This window comes from Aedes aegypti, chromosome 1 (genome assembly GCF_002204515.2).
Source record: "Aedes aegypti strain LVP_AGWG chromosome 1, AaegL5.0 Primary Assembly, whole genome shotgun sequence".
Lineage (NCBI taxonomy): Eukaryota > Metazoa > Arthropoda > Insecta > Diptera > Culicidae > Aedes > Aedes aegypti.
Window position 1 is genome coordinate 246,956,081 of NC_035107.1, and position 22,676 is coordinate 246,978,756.

General features: G+C 42.7%; 1 protein-coding gene across 4 annotated transcripts in view; it reads right to left on the reverse strand.

Moving 5' to 3' along the window:
* Positions 1 to 22,676, reverse strand: part of LOC110674063 (protein glass) — a 59,412-nt gene that overhangs the window by 33,507 nt on the left and 3,229 nt on the right. For 2 of the 4 annotated variants that reach the window (XM_021837432.1, XM_021837431.1), the window contains exon 2: positions 1,966 to 2,132. In XM_021837432.1, the coding sequence (XP_021693124.1) occupies positions 1,966 to 2,070 (105 nt within the window). In that variant the 5' untranslated portion in view covers positions 2,071 to 2,132. Of the gene's footprint in view, positions 1 to 1,510; positions 1,616 to 1,646; positions 1,867 to 1,965; positions 2,133 to 22,676 lie in introns of those variants that run through there. The other 2 variants (XM_021837433.1, XM_021837434.1) reach the window with 2 other exon arrangements.

Below are 22,676 nucleotides of genomic sequence, written 5' to 3' on the forward strand. Positions count from 1 at the left end.
TATAAAACATCAGGGGAATCGCAAGATCCCGAATCTAGAGAACAATTTGGTTTTGATTAAAAATTCGATGGGTTGTTCGCAACCAACGATTTACTAATCGATCAATTTTTCGGTTGTTTTTTCTCTAAATGTTTACTCTTCTAGGTATAGCTTGGTACTTATACCGAAAAACCCGTATTTTAGAGCAAAAAGTTAAGATATTTCAAAACATTAGTACAAATTTTCAAAACTGTCGCGAAGCACGATACGAAAACCGCTGCATTAACTAATTCCATTATTGAAGCAAGGGACATTGCTAGTGTGAAGTGAAATTCGAATCTATGATAATAGACGACGATCTTAAACTCTTGATCCATCTTTAAAACGTGAGTAGAATGGCATTTTTAACGCACTCGTAATTCTGCAATGAAAATTTTATGACAGGATCTGCATAAAGAAACTAAAAACCATTTTATTCAATTAGGAAATATTTTTTTAAATAAAATTGGAACCCTGGCTCTACGCCCTTTTGGAAATTATCTACAATTTTGAAAAAAACATCAGAAGCCAATTCCGGTATTAAAAAATGAAAACAAATTATTGTTAACTAATTGCGAAAAAGCTCAAACTGCTATGGAGTTTGAAAGCGCGTACAATTTTCATGCAGAACTCACTAGCCCAATTGCAAATCAAATTACTCCGGATTTCGAAAGCATTCTCAACCAATAGAACTTTGAAGAAAATTTCTGGAAGGAGTGAGAACTATTATCAGATCAAATCAAAAATATGAAAGCCATTGGTGATGATGGAATTTTTTGCATCCTCATCATGAAACTTCCAGAGATTAGCTTTTCATTCTTGGTTGATATATTTAACAAACGTTTTCAGTTGACATATTTTCTTGACAAATGGAAAAATGCTGAGGTAGTACCAATTTTAAAACTGGACAAAAATCCTGCAGAAGCTTCTAGCTATCGTTCCATCAGATTGCTTTCTTCTATCGGTAAATATTTTCAAAAGGTAATTTGGACTCTGGTCACTCTGGTCAACAATCCACATCAACGAAAATTCAATCTTTGCTAATAAACAGTTCGGAATCCGACGTGGACTTTCGACCACTCATCAACGTGTAACAAATTTGATTTATTCCAACAAATCTGAAGGCTATTCTAACTACTGGAATGCATCTCGATTTGATTTCTGATACCTTCAAATCGATTTTTACAGCACTCGTCGTTATTATCGAACTCGGCAAGCCTCGTTGGATAAATGTACAACTCGTGCTATAAAAATCACCATTCTGCAACTTGTTGCGTAAACTACTATTTGAAACTTTAATTAATGTTCTGGGAAGATATGTCCTTGTTTTGCATCTAAATGATATTATACAATCTTTCAATCTCCGCAACTGTAGGAAAACGTTACGTACAGATTTTGATGACTTGTAATTGTGTATTATAACAATGTCGAGAACAAGATTTCTTCACATTACACAACTTGTTACTCCATGCACTGCCGGGTATGTGTTCACCTCTGAGATGTAATCCTTGAGCAAACAAATAATTGTCCAACACAAGACGAGCAACCACTCGTCCTCTGGCGGTGATGTCTACTATTCCTTAAACGATATATGTATCGATTTACTCCAATAGAAAGTGGAAACACACTTGTTTAATCCGCATGTGGAGCTGCTTAGGAGCAATCATATTATCCAATTCAGTCACCAATGTTCTGAGAAACTTTTACTTTCACTTGCAAAACAATCTGTGTACCGGAAACCCGCACAAGAACCGTACCGAATCGCCCGAGGTGGAAATCGAGACTGAATTCTTGCATCCGGGCATCCCCGATCCTAAGTATGCTGTAATCGTCGGAAATTATGATTCCCTCAATTTTCAGCTCGAGCTTGCAACTCACCCCTAAACAGAAATACGCGATTCCTTCTCCCTCTCTTTGATTCATGATGGCGATGAGAACTGTGCTTACCTGGGGGCTGTCGAGGGGTACCCCGAACAGGGGATTATTCGGGACGTATCCCGTTTCCGGCTCCATGGGAGTTGTACTATCGGCGCTACCGCATGATATATACATAGCTCCACCTTCCCGCGATTCGACGCCGTCGTGATGGTTGCAATCGTCGATACTTGGGTGATCTGTAAAGTTGAGGAAAAATATTGTGTTAAATCTACGGTATGATATTGCAATAATACCTTAATTGAACAGTCTATTCAAAGATACACACACTCAAGAACAAATACCTACTTTTACGCCATTAATCGAGGAAATTGTCATAAAATATGTAAATTTTCAGACGAATTTTCATGCCAGCCATGTTGTATGCTGTACTAATATGGATATGGACTAGCTGCAAAAACAGGAAGGAAGCACTGCACACTGATAAAAATCCACACGCTCGATCTGTGTGTTTAAAATTATGGATTGATTCATGAACGTCCATATCGATTTGCTATGATTTTCTTGCAAACTTCGTGTGTGTTACACATTAAATTCCTGTGTTTTGCTTCATGGATTAATTCATCAACCGACAACAGGGATTCCATATTTTTTCCACATAAGTTCCCGAAGCTTTCTCTTCAGATTCGTATGTGTCAACCTATGGACGCATAGATCATCACTCCAACACGGATTCAGTGTGTTTTGCTTATGGTTATCTTGTGTCATAATCATCATGTTCAAGTTGGTCGATTCATTGATTTGCGCAATGAGATTGTTATGATGAAATCCATGAGCTATGCTATCGATTTCCATGTTCAAAGCTTCTAAATAGTTTGTGATCAACCCATGGGATGCATAGTGAACTGAATTGCGGTTGGACCTCGTGTCGAACGACAGTCATCATCATGCTTCCATAGAGAAGAAGCAAATTTTGAAGCTGAAAGTGTGAGATGAAAATTTGTGAATTCGATTTTTCTGTTATTAGTGAAGTTGACCGATATACGAGAATTCTACCTTTCTATAAAAAAACATTGTTTATAATGTATAGTTTAGTAGAAAAATCAGATTCCACTAACAGATTTTCCTGGCTTTCAGTTTCGAAAAAAATGGAATATGCTTATCCCTGGCTTCCCAAATTATGGATTTGCGGCGCCCCGCTTGTTGCTGGCTCACGGGTTTGTAAAAAAAAATCAAGAGAGCTTGCGACAAGCAGAGGAGCCTCGGATCCATATTTTGGGGAGCAAAAGTTTTTCTACCAAATTTCTTCTTTCAGTCCCATGACATTTATGTTCTATCACACATGACTATCTAAAGCTACTACATTTCGAATTCAATAAGCAAATCAGTTGGTTTTCATGATTTAATATTTGGAAATTCATGTTTGTTTCACATGACAACCTAATGTTGATACACATATTATTATACCGTGAAATCAATGATGAAATCCATATGGCTACCACACTCAAATCATGTGGTTTTTCTCATTGCGCAAATCTATAAGTAAAACACACGACCTTGACGTGTAGATTTTTCTCAGTGCAGAGAATTCAAAATAAAAAATTGAAAATGATTTTGAAGCTCCCTCTCAGGTATAGTACTAATGAGTACATTGGAACGCATGTCAAATATAACCCAAATTTTTCGATAAAAATCGTTGCAATCTTCTTTTGCCAAAAATACCTTTTGTTCTATGGTAAACCAGTCGCAAAATATGGCATTGTTACAATAAACCCGTACCGGGAAATAACATTTTTCATCAGGGATTATTCATGTTTTCTTGGACCAACGGCCACAATTACCGAGTCGACCCTAACATTTTCTTCCCCTTACGACTACCCGATGAAACATGCTCATCATCGCCTACTGCATATTATCGTCCGCCCGCCCGTTGCTATGCTCGCGTGGCCATGACAACTGAGTGACTGTTCGTTTCGTTGCCCCATTCATGCATTCAGCGGCGGCAATGGTCAGGAAAACACGTTTTACGTTTCCTCTCCTTTTCCGTCCCAACGAATCGGCACTGCCAACAGCCGTCGGTCTCGGCTATGCTGCGGAACAATCGACCAATCGCGTGCCAGCATTTGGAATCATCATCATGCGGGGAAACGATTGCCATTCGGATGCGAGGTAAAGCATTGGAAATGAGCAGACTGTAGAACAGAGAGTGCATTTTGAGTGTGGGGAATGGGCAACGCCCCGTTTTTAGGCGACGGGTTTGCGTTGCAAAATTTTGGATTTATGGCTATCATTCTGACTATTCTTCTTCTTGACCTTACGTTCCACTAATTCTCGTTTCTATCGTGTGACAGACACGCCGATATTTTTTGGCCAGAGAAGTCAACGAAATTTCAAGCTTTATATCAGACATTAAGAGCTGTTTTTTTTAAATAACTTTTCATATTTTTAAAACATGTATGCAAATCGACCAGTTAAACCATATACATTTTCAATTTTAAAGACAAAGTAGGCCATCATCGAAATTTGTAAATTTATTATTGTTGCTAATTCACCTCACGATTTTGGAGTAATTTAATCCTGAGAGAGAGGAGACAGCTGGCTTAGATTGCTCAAAAGTCACTGGAACCTGTCACCAACAAGGAAGGAGGACGGCTGTCGAATGGTAGTAACATTGAAAAGCCACCAACCTAAATGGCTAACCAGTTTTAACTCTCTAATACCCAACCCAGCCTTTAGACCCACTTTGGAATTTTGTGTATTTTTTTCGTAGCTCGGAAATCAAAATGATTTTATTTTTGGCTTAAACCTTGACTATTAACACGCATATAAGAAACGTTTTTTGTGACTTTTGAAACTGTTTTGTAGTTTTGAAAATTGTTTGAACAATTATATTTTTATATAATCTACAAATGCCTGGGGTTCATTTAACGTGTAATGTAAAAAATCGTACCTTCTATATTTTTCTACGATCAACCTATCATATAAGAAGAGCTTGGTGATATTAAAATAATTTCAAACCTGTTTTTCCGTTAATCACCCGGAAAAAAAATAAAGATTTCATATTTGTAAAAGTACAGTAAAACTTGAATTTTTATTATTGCTAAAAATCAGTAACTAGAAGAGGCTTAAAGAAAAAATGAAAAAGAATAGGGATGTTCAAAAATAAATATTATAAAAATCAAAAACCAAAACGTGTTTAGAACGATTTTAGATAACTAAAAATGATATTTAGATCGACAATAAAATTATGGGTATTAGAGGGTTCAGGCTTAACACGGAAAGGTAAAAAATATTAATCACCAAATTACAGGTAATCAATCCGCTTGAAAGATATTGTTTGCAAGCAGTTATTTCCAACGTGGTACTGCAGTGCGCTGTTGGCTATTTAATCAGCAAATTCTGCTAAATTCCCAAAATGGATGTTTTCGAGAAAATTGATTACGCGCTCACCATTGTTTGGTCGTAATATTGTATGCTTCTTTACATTTTAGAACCAGCGGCACGTTGGGGTAGCAGTAAAGAGCCGCGAGTACCTCCCTTGGTCACCAAGTGTAACTGGAAAACCGCACATTCGGAGGACAAAGCGTGAAAAACTGTCAACATTCAAGTAAATGTAATTAAAATTTCTAGTTTTTTTTTCGATGATTTTCCATTTTAAATAGCTGAATACCCTAATATAGTTGTGTTTTGGCAAACTTCTATTGCTTTTTTTGTTTTTGTATTCATATCTTTTTTCATAGTTAACAACATTAAGTGAATATGATTTTGACCAAAATAAGTTCATCTGTTGAGATGAATTTTGAAAAAGAAGTTTTAAGTTTTAAGTTTTTTTTGTCTGTGGTTGAACTTTACTACATGTAGCATCTACTCAAAAATAAAATCCACAATGTTTACTACAATTTTGGTATGAATAAAAAAACCTTTCGAACATGTAGTACTTACTACTTTCGAACATGAGCAGTAGCCTGGGACACGGTTATATGAAAAATTTAGATTCTCGCTCCAGTCCACTTTTTGGATTGCATTTAGGTCCCATTACAACTGTGCAAAATTTCAGCTCGATCGGTGAAATTATATTTTAGCGCCAGCCCTTCAAATTTTGTATTGGATTTACTATGGGAAAACTTACTTTTGCAAAGAAAAATCACCAGAGGTCGTCCATTGTCCTCTATAAAAATTCTGATAATAATAATTGAAGATTTCCTCTGAAATCTCAACGGAACTGGAAATCAAAGGGATCTAAAGTTTACAAAAATTCCAAAGAATCGGACCAGAGTTTGCAGGAATCTCACTGAAATCTCAGAGATTCTTACAGAAATACCGTCTTAAAGATACCCGAATAATTTCAAAAGATTAATAGCTAGATCAAATACCGGATTTACAATATTCCCAAAAGAATCCATTCTTACAGAATCCCAGAATTGTTATAACAAATCTAGAATGCCTATCGAAAACCCAGAATTACTATAGGTATTCCAGGACTCCAAAGAAAATCAGAGAATCTGGGATGTCAGAATTCTTACATAAAATAAGAATTACTTTATAATTAGCTGAAATCCATCCGACATTCGAGAATTCCTAAGAAACAACATAATTATCGTAATGCCAGATTGAACTAAATTATCGTAATGAGTGTCTTCGTATCTGCCACACTATATTCACGTGCAAAATGGTCAATTGATATTGAAAGCTCTCAGTTAAAAACTGTGTAAGTACACGCAAAAAAAATGTGCGCTATAAACTACCATTTTAAGGGGTTAACTTAAGCACTCGCACCGGCAATTTTTAGCAGAACAGAAATGCGCTCGATTTTACCATGTCTGTATTCGAAATCCGATAGTCGAATATGGCTTCTGTCAAATGTACCGGCAATGTGGTGGGAGGTACTATAAATATAGTAATTTGTTCTGAAATTCCATGGTAATTTCAAGAATGGGCATAGTCAGCTAAAATAGTAGTTTTTACTGCAGTATTTTTTCCCGTGTACTCATAACTACACTAAGCTGAGAATTAGGCTCTGTCCCAGTTGGGACTTAACGTCAGAAAGAATACCAGATCTCTCACATAAATTAAAAATTCCTTACCAGAATCTCAAAATTCTTATCGAAATATCAAAATTTCTACGGAAATCCTAAAATACTTTTCGAAATATCAAAGCTGACATAATTTTCCTATGATATTTACTCAAATTTTAATTATTCCATTCATTTCAACAATCGCAAAGCATGAGTAGCAACTTCTGAAGCTAACTAGCAGTAGCTTTGTAGTAAATGCTACCTTTATTCATAGCAACGCGTTGTTTGTAGTATGTTCGAAAGCTGTAGAAAGAGAAATGACACAAACATGTTCCACTCGTGTTCCACATATAGCGATTACTACCGATAATGGGTGGTACGAATAAAAATGTTGAACTTTACTACATGTAGCATCTACTGAAAAACAAAATCCATAAAGTTTACTACACTTTTGGTATGCATAAAAAACTTTTCGATCGATTACGTGACAATTTGCACAAAATCATGAAGGTGTTGTAATTTGACAAGATTTGTAGTGTAATTCTGCGTTAGTCTGGTATTCTCTTTATGTCTATGATTTTATGATGATGGTACATCAAAGAATTTTCTGGATTGATGATTTTTTTAATATTAGCTTAACATCTATGAAGAGATCTTGAGATTACAGCTATCAAATTAGGAACCACATATTTTCTAGCACCAGTACAGAGATTCTGGTGAAATTGCGGTAGAATTTTGATGCTCCCCGTGTGTTTTCTTAACAGCATGTTGAATTCCGGAAATTCTAAGTGTTTCTGTGATATTCTCGTTATTTTGGTAGGGTTTCTGATAGAATCCTTGGAATTTCTAGAATTTAGAATGTAGAAATTTTTATGGGAATTGTAGAAATTCCATTGGTAGTCTTTAGAATTCAATGAGGATCTCCCCTAAAACACCAGGGTTCCCTTTGAAATTATTAAAATTATTATCGATATCACAAAAAATCCCGTTGAAATCTATAAAATATTTACCGACATTCAAAAGGATTATACCAAATCATTGTTTTGAAATTCCAACGGAACTGGAGATCAACGGAATCTTGAAGGTTTTTACAATAATTATAAAGATTGATTTTCAGAATTACAAATATTTACACAATCATTCGCAGGAATCAAACCGCAATCTCATAGAATCTTACAGAAATACCGTCTCAAAGATACCCACAGAATTCCAAGAGATTAATATCCGGAATCCCATTCTCACCCCAATTCTAGAGTTTTTACCAGATTTCTAATATTTCCGCAATATTCCTAGTGTTGAGGAATATTTTAATAAAACGCTGATTCTCGTTAGCAGCAGCTACAAGAATTTCAGTGTATTTATCGAATTCGAAGAATATTCCTAACAATAGCCTTACTTTTAACTTTAAATGGTTTTCACCGGTCCTTGAATTGAACACGGTAATTTGGCTATAAACTACTTCTGAGTGTCCAGCGTAGGTTAGAATTCTTGTGGTGCTATGTGGTCAAAACCTAAGACCTGCCACTTATGCTTCCGAAAATCCAAATTATACGCTTTATAATGTAAATTTTCAAGATATAATATAAATTTGTGCCACGCACTAGAAATCACATCGTCATTGCATCGATACGTATAGGTGCTTTTCCTGGGCAATCTATACTTGACGTTTCTACGTTTGTTCTACCGTTCCGTCTGACGTTCGCTCGTTCTGCTTTCGCTCTGGCGGGGTTGCCAGTTTCGCAACATTCTCCCCCCTGGTGGAACCCTCGATGTCTTCGGTTCCAGCACCTTTCGATATCTCAAGGACCGCCAGTTTCGAAATAGACTTCCTAGCAGGAGCATTTCCGGCAGTCTGTACGATCGCCTGACGTATTCGTCCATCTGCACCGGTTAATACCTCGAGTACACGTCCGCGTACCCAGCCATTCCGCTTAATATCATCTATGACCAAAACCAGATCTCCGGGTTCGATAGGTTTGACTTCATCGAACCATTTTGTGCGTTTAGTTAGGGTCGGTAGGTACTCCCTAGTCCAGCGCTTCCAAAATATATCCAGATATTTCTGGATTGCTGTCCACGGACCTTTAAGAAGAGATACTTTGTCTACCGTCTGTACCTGGGGGAATGAATTTCCACTCAGTTTGAGTACTGGTGAATTCCGTAGCGAGTCTTTTGTTGATTTGCTCTCTTAGAAGACGGTCAGCGCCATGAAAGCACGTAGCATTGTCGCTGTAGATTTCGACGGGGCTCCCACGTCGACAGATGAATCGGCGAACTCTTTTGCTGCATGATTCAGTAGTCAGTGTGTGAACTACTTCCACATGAACCGCGCGTATCGTTAAGCATGTGAATATGGCCACCCACCGCTTCACGTGACTGCGATTGACCTTCACCATCAGAGGCCCAAAATAGTCTAGGCCACAGTATGTAAAAGGACGTACATAAGCCGACATCCTAGCATCTGGTAGAGAAGCCATCCGTGGTACAGCAGGTTTGGATCGACGTATCTTGCACAGTTGGCATTGATTGGATACCTGCCGAACTTGGGTGCGTAGTTGAGCTATGTAGTAACGTTGCCGTGCTTCGTTGACGACAGCTTCATTATTAGCGTGCAATAATTTGCGATGAAGATCCTCGAGCACCAACATGGTCAAACGATGCTTCTTTGGGAGGGTTACCGGAAATTTCATTTCGACTGGCACATGCTGAGCTACACTTATTCTGCTATCCATACACAAAACTCCGGCTGCGTCCAATATCGGAGATATTTTGTGAAGAACACTGTTTTTTTTCCAGTGGTTGGCGCTTCTGAATTGGAAGCAGCTGATTATTGGTCAAAGTAGCTAACTCGTCGGCGTACGATTCCCATTGTACCGCACGAAACAAACATTCTTCTGCCCTTTGGTACTCTGGCTGTGACAGATGGCCGATCTCCCTCTCTTGGCCATTGACTGATAATCTACAATTGTTCAAAAACCGGCAAACATAAGCCATCACGTGCTGCATCCTTTTCCAAGAAGAGAATCTTTTCACATCCAGCAATTGTTCTGGAACTCGTAACTGACGATGAGCATAGCAGGCCCGTATTTCGTCCGTCACCATTCAAGGTGTCTTTTTCTGTGGCCACTGGTCTACAGGGTAGCGAAGAAAATCTACCGGTCCACCGTACCAAATGCTTTTCTTGTTGAAGTGTGGTCCTGAACCCCATTTCGTTGCCTCGTCAGCTGGATTTAGCTTGGAAGGAACCCAGCGCCATTCTTCACGATTAGATTTCTCCAATATTTCACCCACTCGAAAAGCAACAAATGGGCGATACTTTCGGGGATCTGCGTATATCCAACTCATTGCGACCTCTGAATCACTCCAGAAAAAAATCCTGTGAACGGGTAGCGAATGTCCATCGACTACATATTTAGCCAGCCGTACTCCCAAAACGCATGCCATCAGCTCCAGACGGGGAATTGTTACTGGTTTCAATGGGGCCACCTTGGTTTTTGCTGCCACGAATGCCACCTCGGCTGGACCATAAGCAGTAGTTCTCCGGAAATACGAGACGCTCGAATATGCTGTCTCGCTCGCATCCACAAATGTGTGGATTTCTAATGTTGAAAGATCTCCTGAAGAGAAGTAGCATCTTGGAATTCTTACACCGTCGATGTCATCTAACATATTCATCCATTGCTTCCATCTTTCAAACGTTCCGTCACTGATTCGTTCATCCCAACCAGTTCCTTCGCGCCAGGTGTCTTGTAGTAACACTTTCCCGAATACCAAGTACGGCGCTAAAAACCCTTGAGGGTCGAAGAACGACATGACGCACCTTGCTAGCTGGCGTTTTGTTGGCCTGATGTTGTTCTTTCGTAGCTGGGCAATGTCTTCGGCCATTGATGTGTTGAATCGGAATTCGTCCGCTCTAGTGTCCCAAAGTATTCCGAGAACCCGTTCTGATTGCTTTTCTAGGCCAGAGTTTAAATCGATGATGGTTTGTTGCTCTACTTCTCCAAGTTGTTCTAGGACGGCTCGTTGGTTACTACACCAATTCCTAATTTCAAACCCTCCGTACTTGTGGATTGCCTTCACCTGTGCAGCAACTCGGGCAGCTTCATCTATGGTTGCAAAGCTGTCGAGGTAATCATCCACATAGTGGTTGTGGACGATTCCTTGCACTGCTCTAGGGCATTCAAGGGCGAACTGGTTGGCATTCGTGTTTTTTACAAATTGCGCTGTGGCCGGGGAGCAAATTGACCCGAAGGTGGCTACGTCCATCAGGTACGTTTCCGGCGGTGATGTTGGGTCGGCTCGATACACAAACCGCTGTGAATGGCAATCTTCGGGTCGAATGCGTACCTGGTGGAACATCTCTTTAATATCGGCGCTCACTGCTACCGGATGTTGTCGGAAGCGAAAGAGTACCGTAGGGAGAAGCGTCATTTGATCGGGCCCTTTTAGGAGCATGCTATTTAATGATGTGCCATCAACCTTCGCTGAAGCGTCCCATATGAGCCGGACCTTTCCGGGCTTCCTTGGGTTAGTTACAGCTCCAAGCGGTAAATACCCCACTCGACGAGGATCACCGCTTTTGAGCTCCTCGGGTGACGCACGATGTGCGTAGCCTTTCTGCTCGTACTCATAAATCTGCTTTCGAACATTCTCGTTGAGCATTGGATCCTTAGCCAGCCTTCGCTCCAGGCATTGAAGCCGTTTGACAGCCTTTGGATAGCTGTCGGGAAATTCGAAATCATCATATTTCCATAACAGACCCGACTCATAACGTTGATCCATCCGTTTTGTTGTTTGCTCGAGGATTCGAAGGGCACGTTTCTCGTCCGCGGAGATTCCGGCGCCGGCCGGTTGTATTCCAACTTCTTCTAGCGAAAAATATGCTTTCAACGTTCGGTCCAAATTATCACCTTCAGAACACTCGCAAGCATGGTAGTTAACCGAGAGTTGTCCTGCATCACGATGGCCTCCGTATACGCACCAACCAAGCCTTGTCTTGACGGCTGTTGGACCACCTTCGCACCCTTCCTTAACCTTTAGTGGAACGGCCAACTTCAGGTTATCGACACCGATTAGCAACTGAGGTGTCACGTTGTGGTACTCTTGTATGGGTAGGCCTCGCAAATGTTTAAATTTATCAGCTAGCTGCTCGATCGGCAAACTTTGTCTGGGCAATTCGAGCGACTCCACAGTTCCTACCTCTGACATAATGTACCTCGGTGCTTGTTCATCAGTGCCAGAAATTTCTATTGTTACTCGATGCGAATCATTCTCTTCTCTTGTCACATTGCCAGTCCATTTGAGACACAGCGGATGTCGGTAGCCCGTCACTTTAAGCGTCGCCGCCAATTCCCGCTTGATCATTGAAATATTGGAGCCTTCATCGAGGAAGGCGTATGCAGTGACCTTCTTTGGTCCACTGTACAAGACGACGGGAATTATACGGAATAACAAAGATGGAATGTCTCTGTTGTGGAAGTGGTGATCAAGTGGTGCCGGTGCACTGGAAGTCGTTGCATCCTTCGCATTGGAATGAAGAAGTGGATGGTGACGTGTTAAGCAACCATTCACTCCACATCTGTTGCTGATTCTACAGGATCGTCGGCCATGGTTGTACAAGCAGGTGCGACAAAGGCCGAGGCTTTGAACTCTTTTCCAACGTTCATCGGTTGATAGTGCCTTGAAAACCGTACAGTCCCTCACACGATGTCCAGTTTTCTTGCAGACCAAACAATCAAAATTGTTGCTGGAATCTGCTGGTCGATTCATGCTACTCTTCGCAAATGTACTGCTAGTTACCCCAGCATCGGAATGCATAAAGGTCCTGTCGTGTGCCTTTTCTTTTTCGCGTTTCGTTAATCGTTCAATGTCACTCCCCCCATAAGACGATACGCTGCACGCATCAGCCACGACTTCTTCCATATACTCGCCGAACGTTTGAAGATTAACCAGAGGTCGATTCTTCCGGTACGATGCCCATCGCATTTTGTACTCTGCAGGAAGCTTCTCAATTAAATCTTTCAATAGGGTTGGGTTGCCCAGGTGATCCAATAAATTGGCGGCGGTGATATGGTCACACAGAGTTTGAATTTTTGTTCCATACTCGATTATGGTGTCCAGCTTATCAGCCTTGGGACTCGGCGTACTTCTAACTCTCTCGATCAGCGACTCTATCAGCAGTTCAGATCGTCCATAGCGCATGCGGAGTGCTTCAATCACATGGGGTACAGAAGCAGGCAGAATTAGGCGACTTCGAGTAGCTTCCCAGGCCACACCTTTCAAACAGCGCTGCAACCGAATCATGTTCTCGCCGTCACTGTATCCACAAGCTTCCGTGGTATAGGTGTACTGGGTTATAAACACCGGCCAATCTGCCGGTTTCCCAGCGAAGTGTGGCAAGTCACGTGGCATTTGTCGTGCAGCAAGTTGCTGAGGTGTGGGTCCGAGGGATACCGGAAACATGGGAGCTTCTGGCTGCATCCGAATTTCGTCTTGAAAACGAACATTTTCAACAGGCAGCTCTTCATTGTGGGGTGCATTGTTCCGAATGTCTGCGGCGAATGTTACGCTGCCGTGACCGGTGTTTCGGGTTAAGATTTCTTGCCTTGATCCACGTTCAGCTTTAGTAGTTTGCCCTAGAACGTTTTCGACACCCTCGCTAATTCCATCGGTTGCTGAGTACGCTGCCGCTCGCTGTTGGTATTCGGGACGATTCTGAGTTTCTCCTGCTAGTTTCGGAGCTGATGAAGGACGACCGCTAAAATGCTTGGAAACTTCCAAAGTTTTCGGATAAGCTCCTTTGCTTCCGGCGATCCGGTCCGGTACCGATGGTTGCCGTCGATTTTTCTCCGTCTCTGTGAGATAGAGCGTCTTGTAATGCTCAAGCATTCGTCGTAAGTCCTCTACGTCTTCGGCGGTCGAGGTCTGGTCTAACGGGCGCATTCCTGGGTCTTCTTCTCTCTTCAAACTTTCGACGTACACTGGCATTTTTGCTGCTGGAGGTAGAGTGTTGGTCTTAGTTTGATCCTTCTCGGGACCCGTATTTCCAATCTCCCCACCGACCGCGCCTTCCTGCTCTCCGTGGACGTTTGAGGCAACTTGATTGCCGTCACCCAATGGAATGTTGAGGTTTTCCATCCAATCACGTATCTGCTGGTCAGATTTTCCTCTACTAATTTTGCTGCGGACGCTCGCTGCATCGTCCGCTATAGACGCCTCCAGAACCTCGAACTTCTTCCTGGTATACTCTGCTTCGATTTCGAGTGCTGCCTTTTTCTTCTGGATGGCTTGCTCCTCTTCGAGCCGCTGTAAATGTATTTGCAGCCTGGCCCGCCGACTAGCACTGGTAGAGGCTGAGCCCAAGCTCTCTACGTGGCTGGTGGTTTCATCATTGTCCCCTCGGGTTGATTGCTCTCCCACTCGACTCATGATGAAATTCTTGTAGAAATTGTTGAGGAATATTTTAATAAAACGCTTGTTGGGAAGTCACTACCAGGAGAATGCAAACGCCTTTTTAGTAGCCTGTAGTCAGCGCAGCTTTAAAGCTGAAAGTTTATTTTAAGCGATGGATTATCTCTAATGGTTCTTTATATAGTAGTTCATCTTACGTTTACGTTTGTTCCTACAATTCTGGTGAACTTCCTAACGTAGTGCTGACTCCAACCGATCTGTACTATAATAACAACGATGTCAATTGAGGCCTTAAGTAATTTCAGATCTACTCACAGTTCCAATTACGTACTAGTCGGATCAGGTTTAGTCCAGTAATCCGTATAGCTAGCCGTGTAACGCTCCAACTGCTAAATATGTTACATTTAGTTGTAGTATAATTACATTTTAGCTTATTGTCAAACCTGTCGGCCGATAAATGCTCCCCAAACTCTAATTTGCCACTTGTAGTATAATTTATAATAGAATTCACTTTAGTTGTCCAAATATCTTCCTAGCTCATAACACGTTTTGAACGATCTATGCTCCATATGACATATGGCTATGCTCAGGCGTTGCAGAATTCGCTCTCATTTGAGAATGAAGCACGATCAAAACAAGCAAAGAAAAACATCCCATCTGTTGCGGTCCACGATCGTCATTGTATCGCAAGGTGTAACAAGTCTGATAAATGGAAGCAGCGAGCGAGAGCCCCAACGAGAGAGCGATGATAAAATCCATTTTTCTCGCTTGTTTACCGTTGGGGATAGGTGTTTTTCTTTACTGGCACGATAAACAATCCACGAACTTCCAATAACAACAGTGTCCCCCAGGTTTGGAGCATGTTTAGAGGGGTTTTATCATGCACTACTATCCCCCCAATCTGATCAAACTTGTAGCAGTATACGATAAACAGTCTCTCATAATGTGCAGCATGTTATGATAGTTACAGAGAGCGATACGTGAGAGATTCTCTCAATTTTCTCAGGATTCAATCCCTGGCTATGCTCCTATTCATACGTCGCTGACAGACGATAGACGTCAGTTTGCCAGATCTCGGTACTCACACTACCCAGAATCGGTCGCACAGTGGGTCCGACGACAATCCCCCTCCCGTGTAGCTCCGAGATCCCCAGATTTGTATTCTGATGTCTGCCCCACATCCAGTAATGCTAGGTTCACAGCGGCACGTGTCTGCACCCCGTTTGATGTCAGCACCGTAGCTTTACGTACTTGACCATCCTTCCCTGTTTTAACATCCAAGATCTTTCCTCTGGTCCAACCGTTACGCTTGGCTTCGTCGATAATTATGACTAAGTCCCCAACTTCAAGTGGCTTCACAGGTTGATACCACTTGGTCCGTCTTGTCAACTCTGGAAGATACTCGCGTATCCATCTCCTCCAAAACTCATCTACAATGTTCTTAGCCATATTCCAGCTGTCTCTGAGAAGTGCGTGAGTATCTTTCAAAGGTATCGGAGGTTGATTGACACCCTGGGTGCCATATAAAAGGAAATGATTGGGTGTTAGTGCTTCGTCACTGGAAGAATCTAATGGTACGTAGGTTAACGGTCGGGAGTTTACTATTGCTTCCGCTTCCAGTATTACGGTCTCCAATACCTCATCGCTTGGGCGATGAATATGCTCGTTGATGGTGATCATAGCCGTTTTGACCGACCTCACTAACCGCTCCCACGCACCGCCCATGTGAGGAGCGTAGGGAGGATTAAAACGCCAGCTAGTTCTGGCATTGGTGAATGTCGCTGCACAGGACTCATTGATTTTCAGAAGTTGCTCTTTCAGAATATTGTTAGCTCCAACGAAATTAGTGCCATTGTCCGACCAAATAGTCTCAGGCGCGCCCCTGCGAGCAACAAATCTACGAATGGCCATCACACAAGACTGAGAGGTAAGGCTATGTGCGATTTCCAGGTGGACTGCCCTTACGGAAAGGCAGGTGAACAGCACCACCCACCGTTTCACGTTATTGCGGCCCTGTTTCACTGTTATTGGACCAAAGTAGTCGACACCGGTGTTTGTAAACGGACGGATGAACGATGATAATCTTTCCGTCGGCAGAGGGGCCATTTTAGGAGGAAGGGGGTTTGTTTTATGTATACGACACCTTTGACAGTCCCTGGACACACGCTTCACCAGGCCTCGTAACTTTGGGATGGAGAATCGTTGCCGTACCTCGTTCAATACTGTTTCACTGTTCCCGTGCAGAAATTTAGAGTGAAAGCTATCAACAAGGAGATACGTTATACGATGATTCTTCGCCAAAATGATAGGGTGGGTCATATTGAAGGTAGTATTGGGGGCAGCTTTAATCCGGCTATCCATTCTAATAACTCCTTCACCATCAAGATACGGTGATTGTGGTACCAGGCAGCTTGACTTGTTGAGCTGCTTTGGTTGATCCGGGTGTTCCCTATTATGGTACAGTGTTTCATATTCTTCTGGGTAGCTCTGCATTTGTACCTGACGCCACAATAAGTTCTCTGCGTTACGATATTCCTCGCTGGAAATCCACGCAGATATTTGTTGTCGTTTGAACTTCTTGATTGCTCTCAATATGTAAGCAGCTGTACGAAGAATCTTTTGCCACTTAGAAAAGCGGGCGGCATCAATCAATGGTTGACTAACTTTGTGATGCTGGAGGTGAACGATGCGTAGCTCTTCGGTTACAGGTACTATGTGGTCGACAAGCACCGGCCAGTATTCCTCCGGTTTACTTAAGAATGACGGTCCGCTGTACCACCGACACTCCGGGTTGAAGCTTGGCCCAGATCCCCATTTCGTAGCATCATCGGCTACGTTGAACTTGGATGGTAGATGTCGCCACTCGTTCACTGCTGTGAGGCTTAAGATCTCTCCAACTCGAAAGGCCACAAATGGATGGTAGCGGCGACTGTCTGAGCGTAACCAAGCTAGTACCGTCGTTGAGTCGAGCCAGAAGAATCGTTGCTTAACGGGAATACTTAAATAGCCACAGAAGGTATCTGCTAAACGACTCCCGATCAGCGCCGCTTGTAATTCAAGCCTAGGGATGGAGACCGGTTTCAGAGGGGCCACTTTAGACTTCGCAGCCAGCAGGGCGCAACGTGGGACTCCATTATCGACGATTCTCAAATACGCTACGCATGCGTATGCTTCTGGACTAGCGTCGACAAAAACGTGAATTTGCATGCCCTTCATTGCTATATGGTCTGCACCACTGAAGAAACATCGAGGTACTCGAACGGCCGCCATTTCCTTCATGTGTTGACTCCATTTGATCCATTTATCATGCAAGCTGTCTGCTATCGGCTCATCCCATTCGGTTCCTGATCGCCAGATATCTTGCATTAGGACTTTTCCTTGTATCACAAAATGCGCGATCAATCCAAGCGGGTCAAAAAAGGACATCACGGTACTCAGCACTTGACGTTTTGTTGGAGCAGCATGCCGCGTAAGCAATTCCACAATTCCAGGTCTTAATGTTGTATCGAAAGTGAACACGTCTAGTTTTGGTTTCCATACCATTCCGAGGACTCGTTCATTATCCTGCGTTTCATCCAGATTCATAGACTTGACTGTTGTATTACCGGTCTCTCCCACGTGTTGCATTACCTCAGAGGAATTGCTGATAAGATTTCGCATCTCAAATCCTCCTTGTGCGTGAACGTACCGCACGTCATTCCAAAGTTGAACTGCCTCCTCGACTGTATCGACGCTATCCAGGTAGTCATCGACATAGTGACTCTTAATTATGGCATTTGCTGCTGCTGGGTACTGTTCTGCAAACTCTTCGGCATTCTTGTTCTTAATAAATTGGGCAGAGCTTGGAGAACAAGTTGCTCCGAACGTTGCCACGTCCATCACGAAACATTCTGGTGAGCAATCGGATGATCTTCTCCAGAGAAATCGTTGAGCTTGTTTGTCGAGATCCCGTATGGCTATCTGGTGGAACATCTCCCTTATGTCTCCACAGATGGCGATGTTCCTTTGTCTGAACCTGACGAGAACAGCTACCAGAGATGTCAGTAGATCAGGCCCTTTAAGTAGCATATCATTGAACGAGACTCCGCCAGATCGAGCCGCTGCGTCCCAGATCAAACGAATCTTTTCCGGTTTTTTTTGGGATTTTGGACCACATTTAGGGGCAAGTACCAAACTCGTTTGTAGTCGGATGATTGTTTTTCCTCGTCGGTCAGTCGATGCGCATAGCCTTTCTGTTCATATTCTGCAATTTGAGCATCAACCTTTTCCCTGAGTTCTGGGTTTTTAGAAAGTCGCTTTTCCAGTTGTATTAACCGTTTCTCCGCCATCTTGTAACTGTCTGGGAAGCAAACTTCCTCGTGCTTCCATAGAAGTCCTGTCTCAAACGCTCTACCTATTCTTTGTGTAGTACTCTCCATAATTTGCTTCGCTCGTCTATCGTCATCTGATTCCAGCTTCACTGTTATAGCTGCTTCTTCGATTGCAAAGAACCCTTTCATTTGCTCGTGGAGTTCCCGATTTGAGAGAATGGAATGATGATTCAGATGTCCTACAGATACATCGCAACAGGACTGTTTGCCATATACACACCAGCCTAATCTCGTTTTCGCTGCTACTAGATCATCACAACTGCCCTCTCTAACTTTCAGGGTAGTCAGCAGCCGTGCGTGTTCCATTCCGATGATGATCCCAGGGACCGCCTTTGAGTAGCTCTGTACTGGCAATCCTCGAAGATGAGGATATGCGTCTTTCAGAACATCGTATTGTAACGTCTGCTGTGGGAGACGAAGACTTTGAACAGTTCGGACATCGTTCAGCTGGAAGCGATTCCCCATCTCACGTCCAGAAATCATTACTGATACACGTTTCGAGCCTTTCTCCTCTCGACTAACATTGCTTGTCCAGCTGAGCCAAAGCGGATCAGATGGGCCATCTACTCCGAGTTTGTTAGCTATTCCCTCCTCCATAAGGGTCGAGGACGAACCATCATCCAAAAATGCAAACGTATGGACTGACTTCCCATTCGAACCCTCTATCAAGACTGGTAGATAACGAAATAGAACAGTCGGCAGAACGTGATGCACGTTATGGTGAACTATTTGGTTATTTCTCGAGACGCTAGGACCTGCTTCAATGTGATCTCTAGGGATATCGTCATCCAAAATGTGTAGAAGAGCGTGATGACGTAAGCGACATCCGTTGACGCCACATTCTTTCCCAGATCGGCAAGGCCACCTTCGATGCGGTATTAAACAGATTCTGCACAAACCGTTCTTTCGCATTACCTTCCATCGTGTGTCAACGTTCAAATCCTTGAACCGCATACAACGATGAATTTCGTGATCTATGCTGGAGCAGTACGAACATCTTTTCTTGTTGTCTTCTAGTGTTTGGTGCATCTCTGGTTCATCCTGCGGCGCTTCTTCAGTGTGTACGAACAGTTTCGACTTATGGCGCTGACTCGTTGGCCTTGTCGACTTTGATGATGAGACCGAAAGGTCTGGTAATGTTACGTCGGATGCAGTGTTCACCAAGTCCGACATGAAGTTGCCGAAAGTTGCCAGATTCACAATCTGACTCGCTCGCTTGTAAGCCGACCATTGCATCTTATAGATCGCTGGTAGTTTTTCAACTAGTTCGTGCAGCAACATCGGATTACAAAGGTGTTCGTTTAGCCTAGCGAGTTGCATGTGATCCACAAGATCTTGAACAGCTAATCCGAATTCAATCACGGATCGGAGATTTTCTGCCTTAGGTGCAGGGACATCTCGTAGCTTGTTTAGGAGAGAATGAATCAATATTTCTGGCCTCCCGAATAGCCTTTGTAATGTGCTGATAATGTAAGGGACTGAGGCTGGTAGCAGAAGGCGACTTTTGACCGCCGCCATAGCCGTGCCGTCGAGGCAACGTTGCAGCCTTGCCAAATTTTCCGCATCGGAGTATCCACATGCCACTGTTGAATTCTGGAATGCACTGAAGAACATTGGCCAGTCCTCAGGATCTCCGGAAAACATCGGGAGGTCTCTCGACATTACTTGGCGTGCTGCGATCTGCGTTGGTGTTGGACCGACCGTTGTGTTGTCAACCGTATCCAGTACGAATCCTCGTTGCTTGGACGGATGTCCAGTGTTATAGTACGATTGAGCTGGAAAATTCGTATTTTGTTGTTCATATGCCAACCTCTGAGGATCTACTGCGTCTCTAAAGTTGGCACTGGTAGAGTGGGCATTAATCTCCTGTTCTCCGTAAGTCATCGGATTGGCTGCTCTGTTTCTTGCCGGAACAAACTCCGATATATCCATTGGAATACGCGAAATCGATGTACGTTGCCCCAGAGCTTCTGATGGACTGACATGCTCTCGAGAAAACTGAGGGGTGGAAGAACTCGGCGGCACTTGCCCTGCCCCAACATTATGGGCTCCGCCTTTCGAAGCTGCTGTAGTGGGTTTGGTAAATTCGGGTGGAAAGTCTACTGCGACTACCTTCCGTGGTGCACTCTTATCAGCAGACTCAGGAACGATCGATCCTTGGACACCAGATGTGGTCGGATTAGGAGGGGTACCTCCGGAAAGCTGATTTGCGTTCCGTTCCCGGCTCAGCCAATCTCTTACCTTCTGACTACTAGTCCTACTGTTAGGATCGCTCTTCCGACTTGTACTGCTCGAACCGTCCATGCTACCATCCGTTTCTGCCATCAAGAGCTCGAACTTTTCCTTTAAGTATCGTTGTTCCTCTTCCATTCGCTTTTTACGCACCAGCTCTTCTTCTTCAGCAGCTTTCTTCCTTGCAGCATCTTCTTCTTCTTGGTGCTTCAGACGCAGCTTCCGTTCTTCTTCTAGCAGCTGAAGTTGCAAACGTTGACGTTGAGAGTTTCCGCTTCGGTTTGACGAACTTGTTGATTTGGATTTACGCGATAACTGCTGGGCGTGAAGTTGGGCCAGGCAGACTTCGCATTTCCAGCTTCTTTCCGGATCCGCAATAGAATCGGACACTCCGGCACAGTCGAAGTGAGCCCAATTATCGCATAAATCACACCCGACCATGTTGTTGGCAGAGTCGGATCGATTACATTTACCACAATTGTGGTTGTTTTTCGGATCGATGTTGGAATCCATTCCGTGCGTGATGGGGTAAACCTTTAAAGTTTGTTGGGAAGTCACTACCAGGAGAATGCAAACGCCTTTTTAGTAGCCTGTAGTCAGCGCAGCTTTAAAGCTGAAAGTTTATTTTAAGCGATGGATTATCTCTAATGGTTCTTTATATAGTAGTTCATCTTACGTTTACGTTTGTTCCTACAATTCTGGTGAACTTCCTAACGTAGTGCTGACTCCAACCGATCTGTACTATAATAACAACGATGTCAATTGAGGCCTTAAGTAATTTCAGATCTACTCACAGTTCCAATTACGTACTAGTCGGATCAGGTTTAGTCCAGTAATCCGTATAGCTAGCCGTGTAACGCTCCAACTGCTAAATATGTTACATTTAGTTGTAGTATAATTACATTTTAGCTTATTGTCAAACCTGTCGGCCGATAAATGCTCCCCAAACTCTAATTTGCCACTTGTAGTATAATTTATAATAGAATTCACTTTAGTTGTCCAAATATCTTCCTAGCTCATAACACGTTTTGAACGATCTATGCTCCATATGACATATGGCTATGCTCCTATTCATACGTCGCTGACAGACGATAGACGTCAGTTTGCCAGATCTCGGTACTCACACTACCCAGAATCGGTCGCACAGTGGGTCCGACGACAACGCTGATTCTCGTTAGCAGCAGCTACAAGAATTTCAGTGTATTTATCGAATTCGAAGAATATTCCTAACAATAGCCTTACTTTTAACTTTAAATGGTTTTCAACGGTCCTTGAATTGAACACGGTAATTTGGCTATAAACTACTTCTGAGTGTCCAGCGTAGGTTAGAATTCTTGTGGTGCTATGTGGTCAAAACCTAAGACCTGCCACTTATGCTTCCGAAAATCCAAATTATACGATTTATAATGTAAATTTTCAAGATATAATATAAATTTGTGCCACGCACTAGAAATCACATCGTCATTGCATCGATACTTTTCCTGGGCAATCTATACTTGACGTTTCTACGTTTGTTCTACCGTTCCGTCTGACGTTCGCTCGTTCTGCTTTCGCTCTGGCGGGGTTGCCAGTTTCGCAACACCTAGTATTCCTGGTATTTAAACTTCCAGAATTATCATTAAAAATAAGTCTAGTCTAGTACACGACACTGAAGACGGCCTTACAGTTGAGGTCGAAATACGCGTATCTGTCAAAAGATACAAACTCTAGTGGAATTAAATGATATAGTACTAAATTCGGTTTTTTCATCTACTTA